The sequence below is a fragment of the Manduca sexta genome, chromosome 19 (genome assembly GCF_014839805.1).
Source record: "Manduca sexta isolate Smith_Timp_Sample1 chromosome 19, JHU_Msex_v1.0, whole genome shotgun sequence".
NCBI classification, from domain to species: Eukaryota; Metazoa; Arthropoda; class Insecta; order Lepidoptera; family Sphingidae; genus Manduca; species Manduca sexta.
In genome coordinates, this window is record NC_051133.1 from 1,449,712 (window position 1) to 1,461,175 (window position 11,464).

Genomic DNA, 11,464 nt, shown 5'->3' on the forward strand with positions numbered 1-11,464 from the left:
ATACATTTAAAACCCTTTTTTAATCATTATTATTGAATTCAGCCACATGTACAGTCAGCCACATAAGTAGCTGAACAAATTTAAAATATAAAATCGCCTTATATCTTTTGAGTCCATGTCAACAACCTTACTTCTTCACTAAAATTAATTTCACAAGGTTTACTAATTATATTGTAGTTAATAAAATGTAGCAGCATTATAAATTTTTTAATTCGTTCAGCTACCTTTGTGAATAGCTGGAAATCTGTATTATTGCCAAATTAGACCAGCTTGGCAGATCGGCTTTCTCGAAGTGATTAACCTTATTTCCTTTTATCATATCCCACAACATCGGGAAAATATTTACTCGTAATCTCTAGTCCCAGTGCTCATTGTTGTTTGAATCAGTTAACACAAAGGGGATAAGTTTTGGCTGGCACATATTTCCTTGTCTGCTGTCGGATAATTAATCTTACCAAACTAGCGGCTAGGCTGGTCCTAACCTAGGCAATTTAGGTAAAGTAACAACTGTTACTTGACAATGTAACGCATTGATATTTGAGAATTTTACTTATATGCTGGAAACGGTAGAACAATATGAGCTGATTAATCATGTATAACAACTTTTTACAGTATTTAACGAATGAAAGAATTATTATTAACTAGCCTACGCCGAAATCATTTTAAACGCATTGATAACTGTGCATTATGACATGGATTTACATAAATACCAAATTAATTAGGTGGGTTGATAAATATGATGATATTAAATTGGTAAAATGTGAGATGGACTCCATACTAGTTACAGAGTCAGATTTATTCTTTCCTATAGGCCAATCAGCCGCAGGATGTCTACTGCTGAAAATGGGCCTCCCTCCTAGATTTCCAGATCGACCTATTAGAAGCTATAGATTATAAATAAATTAAACCTTCTGAATAATTTGCCAACCCTACTAGCCCCGGCCCGCGGCTGAATGTTATGGAAAACTCCCCTGATTTGTACTTATCGGTAATATTTAGGGATCAGTCCCACTCATCGCTGCGATGTTTACTGTTTTATAATTACTCAGTTTGTAGCGCCCCGGATGTCCCCCAGGGGTGCCTTTTTTACGAGAAAAAACAAAAGGTCCCTGAATGCAACCAATTCGTACTTACAGGATGGACACGTAAGAACAAAGGTTTTCAGGTCAGTCACAATATGTCCCCTATAAAATTTTCAAAAAGTTGACATTTGTTTCATACCTTCTTTGAAATATCCCGTCCATAGGCCGCGGCTTCTTGACAAATTCGCAGCCCGCTATTAATTAAATACCTATTTTCGTGTTGGTCGTTTTTCATTTTTTTAATACTCAACTTCATCCACGACGCTTACATAACATAATAAATAAGTAATAATACAGTTTAGTAGCCATGAAATACCTTCTAAATTATTAAAACTGTCTGGTATTTTTCCTCATGAAGTTTTCCTTTGCTGTTAAAGCGAGTAATTAACAATGAAAGCACACTCCAACAAATAAGAATTATGCGCACTTTTGAACAGAAAACATTGCCCTTTCCGTCGCTGCTGCAAAACCAATTAATATAAACATTGTAACAAATAAATCATAAACAGAATAATGGTAGCATTACGTAGGCAGTAGTAATTATATAAACAAACTCTCCAAATGCGCGGTAAATTTTCCCGCCAATCGCGCCGTGTGACGTCAGCGGACTTCAACGGCATGCGGCACGGGGCCGAGTGATAGGTTATCAGGGACATACCCCCCGGCCATACCGCCGGGTCATCGTGCACCCGCGGCCACGGCGCAGTCTCATGATTTACGACTGTGTGTACATTCCTTATATGCGTCACTATCACAATACTGTGAGCGATGATTTAATGTTTAATTAAGAATTGTAAGGGTTGTCGTATGTTAAACTCAATGGGCGTAGCAAGCGGGTCAGCAAGGTGGTCCAATGCCTCATAATTTTGTTAGCCCACTTTAGAACCCCACTGAAAAAGATGTTTTACCTACCTTTGAACAAATTGGTTATTTAGCTAAGATGTTTTTATTACATAGATACGTTGTCCGAGTTCAATACTGGCAAGGCGAAAGTAAGGTAATTACCCGACATTCACTTAGTCAACCTCCAACCACTGTCGCCGCTAGTCGGCTTACTAACTTTTGTATTTTTATAAATAAAATGCCTTCCTGTGTTTTTAGACGATGTACACATTATACTCCAACTGTGAATGAAAAAAACGTTTCATTTCATACGTTAGTAATAGGTATACACTATTTAACTTATTTTTTAACTAATATGAGTAATAAATGCATTTTATTCGACCGTCATGGCGACGGGGCGGTCGACGCTCGGGCTTATTCGGGCATACTCGGGCACACTCGGCCCGTATCGACGCGACCCGCTAGGGCTGTGACTATAGTAAATACTGCGCTGTTTTTATGTGCAATTTTGTTAGTGTATGACGTGTCTATTTGTAAAACGTCATTGGTTATTTAGCCTAAGTTATTTTTAGTTACGGAAGCAGTACCTATATAAGTAATTTTAAATCTGATGCATCTCTAAAATATTATTCTTATGCTCCTGTCTTTTGAGTCGGGCCTAAGCGTCAATTTTTAAATCTTTGTCAGTAATCTAACGGCATTATAGAATATTCAATGGAACGAATAATATTTAAACTATATCAATGGTAATGTATGTATGTAAATGCTAGTGATACGATTATATGATTAGATATTGAATAGCTTTAATTGGATCAAACCGATTTATGAAATATAATACATTTTATCTTCAAAATTTTACTCTCTATCAAATTGCGTCGTACGCAATTTGTAAAAAACAAACCATAAAAATTTCCTATGATATTAGTCATTTAGTTAGAGGTATCAAAATAGTGTTCGTACTTAGTAACGTTCTGAATGAAAAAATAAAGCTTCTATTGAACCTAAAGCAACATAACCTTCGCAGAGATCCTTCCTTGATGTAAATTAATTAAACACAACTAGACCGCAGTCCCAGATGTTTGGTACAAAGCCGCTACTTACCGACTGGTGTACGAAACCTTTAATTAATCCGCCCCTTGCCATACATTTTTATACCATCATTAGTGATGCGGCGCAGCCATGTTTATCTTTCGAAGTGGCTTCTTAATGGAAGTAGGTTTTTGGGGTAATGACGGCAGTGTTGTGACGTCATTCATTCCTATTTTAAAGTTGAATGGAAGTAAACATGAGGATGGTCAGATTAACAGCAATCTACAGTACTTGAATTGGACGGGATGTTGACGTTTCAGGGGTGGGAGTGGGATTTGGGAGATGTTGCAATGTTTAACTTTAGTCATTATGATTGGGAGGTGTTTTATTTAGCCTCTGAGTGCAGATCTTTGTGGTAAATTAGTTGGTATGATTTTACTTTGGGAATATATCAGTAGGTTACTTAACTGCAGATAATAATAATCTGGCTATAAGGACCAAAACTATAGGCGTTCTTTTGTTTTTTGTTGTTTTACTCTGGTCGGCTCATTTCTTCATCACAGTAAAAGGGTTTTGAATTATATTTTTCCGGATCACTTCCCCTTTTCTACTAGTCACTCATAGTAACTCTCGTAACTCAGTTGATATAAAGTAAATATATTTATACAACGATATAATATAATCATTGTCTTCAGATGACGACTTGGAAGCGTTGCTCGACGAGGTGGTGCGCGCGAGCAACCGTGGCGTGTCTGCGTCGCGGAACGTGAGCGGCGGACCCAACTGGAGCTTCGGACAGTCGCTGTTCTTCTCATCTACTGTCGTTACCACTATTGGTAAGTAGCAAAGTGGTCGCACTTGAAAATTTTCATTATTCCAAGCGGTGCTGATAAGATATTCGTACTTATTATAATAGAACAAATTCCTAATGTAGTTTATCAAGATTAGAATCCGACCCTAGCTGCTTCAAACCCTGACCATGTTGTTATTAAAACAATACACCAATGCAGTCATATCATAGATCCTCTAAAAAAATGTCCGCATACAACTGAAGTAGCAAAACTACCATTACAAAGTTGTAAAAGGTTAGAGACTGTGGTCGGAGATGACGCGAAAAATCTTTTTGGTAAAACAATTCAGTTACAATTTAATTGAAGGTGATTCGATATTTATCATCGCTATTACTATCAGGAAAGCTATTTACTGGTTATCAACCATAAAAACAGATTCTTAAATGAAATTTCCCTTTAAAAACCCATTTCCAACGGCGTCTTTATCCAGGCTACGGGCATGTAACACCGCTCTCGAAGCCGGGCAAGTTGTTCTGCATGGTGTACGCTCTGCTCGGGATACCGCTGACGCTGGTGCTGCTCTCGGCGCTGGTGGAGCGGCTGCTGCTGCCGGCCACGGCGATGCTGCGCGCACTCAACGCCTCCCTCGGACATCTGTACCGACCCTTCACCATACGGCTGGTGCATCTGTCTATTATTGGTGGGTAAAGATTTGTATTAGAAATGATCTGTAGTTCAGTATTCAGTTGATCAACATTTTGTAAACAATTATTGCTGATATTTGTAAATTCATTGCAATTCATTCTTTAAAGTGATAATGGTATGAGACAATTCTCTCCAGCAAATGAGAATCCAGACGGTATTTTTTGTAATATGCAACGTAAGTCATAACGGGAATAAGGTTCAGAGGCTCGTCGACATAATATTTTTAGTGAGACTCAAAGAATATCACTTCTCACGTGATGAAAGCAATGTTATTTGGGTATGATGTGATTACATTCTAGGATAATATTCATTCGTATTCGTTTTCCAGTGATGACTCTGGTAGTATTCTTCCTGGTGGTGCCGGCGTGTGTGTTCGCCTACATGGAGCCGGAATGGGACTTCCTGGACTCGTTCTACTACTGCTTCATATCACTCACCACCATCGGCCTGGGAGACTACATACCTGGAGACTCGCCTGGCCAGCCCTACCGACCCTTCTACAAAGTTGCCACTACTTGTAAGTTCTTTTTTATTGCTATGAATGACGAGACGAGCTTGCCGTTCGCCTGATGGTAAGAGATACGACCAACAACACCATCAAACAGCTTGAATTACAATGTATTGTTTGGTATTCCACTGCGCTCGCCATTCAGAGACGTGAGGTGTTAAGTCTTATTATGTCCAGTAGTTACATTGGCTACAATGTTCTTAAAACCAGAATAAAACAGTTTTCAATAACCTAGCACAGTTATTGTTCTGATAGTTTTCATCAGATTTATTTATATCTAGAAGCTCAACTAAGTATATTTGACGTCATAAGGAATTGAAGTATTTCTAAACATGTTTATCTAGATACATGTTTCCCACTTCCCTGTTCGCACGTCACATGCCTTGCTTACAATGTCGTGTTTATAGTTCTCTTTATTGACAGGAAAGTATATAAACGTTATTGGGCATACACATTTTAGCCACCATATATCAGATGCCTTCACACTCCTTAGATTAAATTCAAATAAGTGTCAGTTGTCATTAATGTTATTTATTTTCGCAGTCTACTTAATCATCGGCCTGACATTCCTAATGCTGACCCTGACGGTATTCTACGACATCCCGCAACTGAACCTGAGCACCGTGTTCTCATCGGTCAAGCTTGACGAAGACCCTGAGAAGATGCGCCTGAGTGGATCCGGCGTGATGGGCCCCGGGTACGGCATCGGCGGGCTGGTGATGCGCGACGACTACAACCACCACGACCAGCGCCGCTCCGTGGTCCAGATCCGGCCGCACCTGGACGACAGCCCCAGCCCCGAGGACACCACCCCCGTCCACGCCAGGGACATGCGGGTCCACTAAACGAGCTTCATAGTCCGGCTCCTAAACGGTTGGTGCTAAGGTCACGGAACTATCTCGAATGTTCCCCGAACGGATCTATCGTGTGAATTTAAAATTCCATATTTCTATGTGTTGTAGTTAAGTTGTGGCTATGTAATGAATCGGTGTGTTTGATTTTGTAAAAATGTAATAGAGCACGGATCGTTTTGTTTAGTTTTAAGTATTTGCAATTTGCGTTTGTTTTCATGTTGACTACCGTCCTTAAAGTTTCATTGATAAAATCGAAATTTGCATTTAACGTTTCGAAAGCTCAGTTGATAAAACTAACGTATTCACCAAAGTGAATCGTGTTTGAAATAAGACTGACGAACTTTATCAAATTTTCACTCTTTTCTAAATTTATTTTATACTTTGAAATATTTACCTACCGCGCGAAAACATGGCGGACGAATTTAAACCTATGACGAATATGTAACATTTCAACAGACTGCCTAAAATGTCCTATATGTATACGTTTTACACACGTCTAAACATTAAGAATTTTCAAAAACATACACCGTCTCCTAATATATCGAAATCATATCAAAATCAAAAATATTATAACTTAATTCTTCAATTGGCAACATTAACGAAATAATACCAAGCAAAAAGTTATTGGTTTTCTATTTTGAAATAAAAATATTCTTAAGTACTTAACAATGCATAATAAAGTAATTAAAACAGATAACCCTAAAGCAAAGCAGATTATAAATAATGTATTAAAAATGTATCAAAATGTCTTTAGTATTTTTAAATAGTGGTGGATGCGATAAACAATATAATCGATTCTAATATCAATATAAATGTTTTATTCGAGTTCAAAACTAGTGTAAAGTATGACGTATCAATTATGTGTGATAGATGACCAATAATTTAGTAGTTTCATTGGATTATATAAAAATATAAAGATATATCTTACATAGTATAAAGCCCTTATAAAAATATTATAAACACTCAAATGTAATTTGGAAAATTATATTAGATTCTATTCTATAAATGGTAGAGAAAATAAATTATGCTATATTAAGAAAAATAATATTGTACCTATCTGTAGACGTAAATGCATATTGAAGTGTAAATTCCAATTTAAAGTTTCAAAATCACAATTTGCAACATCTTTATAATATCTCTGATCAAAACACTATCACGTTTAATTTTCTTTCATTGAAATAATGTCATTTTTTTTTGCAAATAGTTCATTCCACGGCTGTGAATTAATTTTAAAAATAAAATTTATGTTTTGTTCATTAATAATTATTTTCAATAGAAACGTAATGACAATATAATCACTTATGAAACGATTATTATAATGGTATTTTATTATTATTTTTATACTCAATTATTGGCGATAAGTAAGTATATTTTTATTTCATCAGATAATCAAATATTTACCTATCTTTTAGTTTCAAGTTTTATTGTACAGGAACGTTTCAGATTATCACTATCAACATATACGAACTATCTGAATATTAATATAAAAGTATTGTAGACAACCTTGAAAAAATATGATTTAATGCTTATTACAAGAATAGACACTTCTTTATGTGTTGTTCTGCTATCTATATAACTTTAGAATGCTGAGCAAAAAGATTTTAACAGATTCGCTCCATTGTTTTCATATTTTTTCAACGTTGATCTATCAAAAATATATTGAATGTTAGAATGAAATGAAATATCTATGTGTAAGTAAAATAAGCTTGTACTCTTATTCATATGTTTCCATAATCGATGTATTAAAACAAATAATAGTTGTTAGTGTGTAGTGCGTAGTTTACAACACGGAATGCCTTGGATGGATATAGTCATAATACACATCTGTATCTGAAAATAATTCGTAAATAAATCAGCTTGAAAATGTATTATCATTGTTTCATTTGCATTTAATTACACTGAGATAGGCGCTGCACATCATGGCTTGGCTGGCTTGCAAGTCACTGTAATGCCAACTGTCGTAACTAAATATTATTAAAGCATACGTTAGCAGTAGTGGAGTAGTAGGATTGGGCAAATTAGAAATTATTTGAGTTCCAGTTCCTACCACTATAAGTATACATAGGTGGGTAACGAGACACTGCATCGGCATACAAATCAACACCTCATGTTAACAAAGACAGATCTTCAAACAAATGTATTGATTTTTAAACATAACCGTAGTTGTGTGTTGCTGCACACGGCACATTTTGCACTTATTCATGTATTTCTTAATAATAAGATTCGCCTTCGGACGAAGAAGAAGAAGGCGTCAGTCGAATAAACAATAATCACGTAGGTATTTATGTACTTCCTTTCATCAAAAACCGACATTGTGGTATTGATGTATCATACTCGATCCCTACTGATCACTCTCCAACAGTAGCGAAGGGTCCATAAACGGATTCCTATCGGCTTGCCCTTTGTAATATATGAAAGCAAACTATTAAAATTACTGATATTATTAGCTTATAAATAATATTTTTGGCATAGTTGCCTAAAATTTAATTTACATTTTGAGTCGACTTCCCTTTCGGAAAATCTCGCTCTTTGCCACTGCTCCCTGGTTATAAAATATTCAGAATAGATACCATATTTTTGTATTATTTTAGTCTCCCTAGACATTTATAGGTGACTGAAAGCAGTTACATACTTATTACCATTATTATTATAATACTAGCTTTTGCCCGCGGCTCCGCCCGCGTTATAAAGTTATTCGGGCTAAAGTTTTCCGATATAAAAGTTACGCTATATATTTTTCCGGGAGCCTATGTTCTTCCCAGGGTCTCAAACTGTCTCCATACAAAATTTCATCTTAATACGTTGGGTAGTTTGTGAGTTTAACACGTTCAGGCAGACAGATGCAGCGACTTTGTTTTTGTAGAACTTTTTAAGAGGAACTGTCTGTTTGTACCTGCGGCGGCGTCGTGTGACGGGTCGGCCACTTCCCTACAATATGGTTGAGGAGGCCGATGGCTGGCACATGCGTCATACTCGTGAACGGGTGCTGCTTGTGTGGACTGTTGTGCCCATTTCGCTTACATTTCTGATTTATAATTTCTAGAGGTGCTGGGAGGAAATAATTATAAGGATAATAGAGAAATTTCATGATTCCTGAGAGGGTTGTGCAGTCATATAAAAATTTAAATTACTTAATTTATTCCTTATTTCACGAGCCTATAAATAAACTCCTCTAAACTTTTTTTTTCTCTTCTCACTTTATCATGTACTGTATGTAGTCTTTACCCTAAACTGATTGAAAAGAGCAACACCAGAGTTTCTTGCCCGTTCTTCTCTGGTGAAAACTGCTTTCCGAACTGGTGGTAGAGTTAATATTGACGGAATCTAAATAACGTATAACATTTTACAGATTCAAATAAATCATTTCATTTCATTTCAATCTCGTCATACATTATTGTTGCATATGTTTACACAGCGCACGCAAGGGAAGCTCTCAAAACTTATAAATCTTCCCCGTTTTTGCAACATGTTTCATAACTGCTCCGCTCCTATTGGTCATAGCGTGATGATATATAGCCTATAGCACTCCAGGATCAAAGGGCTATTCAATACACAAAAAAATTTCAGTTCGAATCGGTAGTTCCCGAGATTAGCGCGTTCAAACAAACAAACATGCTCTTCAGCTTTACATAATAGTATAGATTGCTAAAAATTGCAAATATGTTATTGCAAAACGGAACGTGCTCCTGTCAAATCGTACTCTATATTCGATAAATATAACCTATAAATCGACATATGTCCGGCGCGATAGCATTTAGCAACAGTAGCAATTGATAAATTGCAACACATTTATAGAAAATAACAAAACAGACATATTGAGAATGTACGCTTAACTCGTGCGTTGTGTTTCTAATCATATAATCAATTAAAATTTACTAACGTGTTCACTATGGACACACCAGTATCAGCATTCGCTGTCTATACCGCTAATAAAAAAGCAAATAAAGAGAAAAAGGACAAAAAGAAGCACAAAAAGCTTGCCTTGTTATCGGAAAAAAATGTATCAAAAGAAATACCAAGAGAGGTCCAGGTGGAGATAGCTAAAAAATTAAAAAAGAAACTAGTAGTATCAAATGCTGTCAAGAAAAAGGCTCATAAAAAGAAGAGAGCTAAAAAACAGAATATCGACTTACCACGTAAGAAAGAGAACTTAGATATTAAACAAGATTCAGAGTCGTCAGGTGCTGAAGACATTCCGAAACTTGTGAAGGCCAGGGATCCTGTTTCTGATTACAGCTCTGATGATTCACAAGATGGTGTTTCCTTCCCATTCTTGCCTGTTTACACAGACAGTGTCGAAGAAGGTCTCAAAGTGTTCAAATGGATGATAGCACCTTACGATCCTGATGAATTCCTCAACAAGGTATGGGAGAACAAACCTTTACATATTTCTCGAAAGAAACCAAGATATTACAAAGAGATTATATCTACACCAATCATAGACAAGATGCTTCATAATGAGAATATCCAGTATACCAAAAACATAGACATTACTTCTTATGTGAATAATAAGAGGGAAACACATAATCCAGAAGGAAGAGCTTATGCTCATAGTGTTTGGGACTCCTATCTTAATGGATGTAGCATCCGGTTGCTAAATCCTCAGACATACATACCAAAACTGCATCTACTAAATGCAACATTACAAGAATTCTTCAATTCATTTGTTGGTGCCAATGCATACCTCACACCGCCCGACAGCCAAGGATTTGCCCCACATTATGATGACATTGAAGCCTTTATATTACAAGCGGAAGGCAAAAAACACTGGCGTATTTATAAACCTTTAGATAAAAATTCAGTCTTGCCTCGTGTTTCTTCAAAAAACTATGAACAAGAAGAAATTGGTGAACCGGTAATGGAGGTCACGCTGCAGGCTGGTGATATGCTATATTTCCCTCGAGGATACATCCACCAAGGTGTTACTATTGATGGAGAACACTCTCTTCATGTCACCATCAGTATGTACCAACAACATTCCTGGGCAGATTTGCTATCAAAAATGATTCCAGCAGCTTTACAAATAGCCATAAATGAAAATGTTGAATTCAGACGTGGTTTACCATTTGATTTATATGATAACTTTGGTCTTGTAAATTCAGATGTGAACACTCCACGACGGGGGGAAATAACAGACATCATCCATACATTGTTCAACCAGATTAAAGAGCATCTACCCATTGACGATTCTGTTGACCAGATGCACAAAACGTTCCTACATGCTGCGTTACCTCCAGTTTTAAATGATAGGGAAAAAGCTGTCACTGTATTTGGGGATACTGCTATCATGACAGAACAGGGCAAAGTTTTATACAGAGTTGAAATAAGTCTGGATACAAGGATAAGATTACTGCGTAAAAACATATTAAGGATGGTGTCCGAAGAAAAGATTAGGCTGTACTATTATGTAGAAAACTCACTTGAGTACCACGGAAGTGAACTGCCGTACTTTGAGATTGAAGAAGAATTTGCCCCAGCTATTGAAACACTTATAGTTACTTATCCACAATATGTAGCTGTAGAGAATCTGGATATACCAAATGATTCAGATAAGCTGCAGTTAGTTGACACTTTGTGGTCACGAGGCTTGGTTATGAGTGAATACCCTATGGAAACTGTTGATGATTAAGAATAAAGTAGAATTTTGTCAAA

The 11,464-nt window shown here is 36.6% G+C and overlaps 2 protein-coding genes across 3 annotated transcripts in view; both read left to right on the plus strand.

The window, feature by feature from the left end:
• Positions 1-7,680, plus strand: part of LOC115440803 (potassium channel subfamily K member 1) — a 38,664-nt gene extending 30,984 nt beyond the window's left edge. For both annotated transcript variants that reach the window (XM_030165293.2, XM_030165284.2), the window contains 4 exons: positions 3,650-3,790; positions 4,236-4,445; positions 4,779-4,967; positions 5,502-7,680. In XM_030165293.2, the coding sequence (XP_030021153.1) occupies positions 3,650-3,790; positions 4,236-4,445; positions 4,779-4,967; positions 5,502-5,803 (842 nt within the window). In that variant the 3' untranslated portion in view covers positions 5,804-7,680. The remainder of the gene's footprint in view (positions 1-3,649; positions 3,791-4,235; positions 4,446-4,778; positions 4,968-5,501) is intronic.
• A 1,808-nt stretch (positions 7,681-9,488) lies between these two features.
• On the plus strand, positions 9,489-11,464 carry LOC115441256 (bifunctional lysine-specific demethylase and histidyl-hydroxylase NO66). The gene has a single exon (XM_030165979.2). It carries the CDS (start codon positions 9,702-9,704, stop codon positions 11,439-11,441), a length of 1,740 nt encoding a protein of 579 aa, XP_030021839.2. The 5' UTR covers positions 9,489-9,701; the 3' UTR covers positions 11,442-11,464.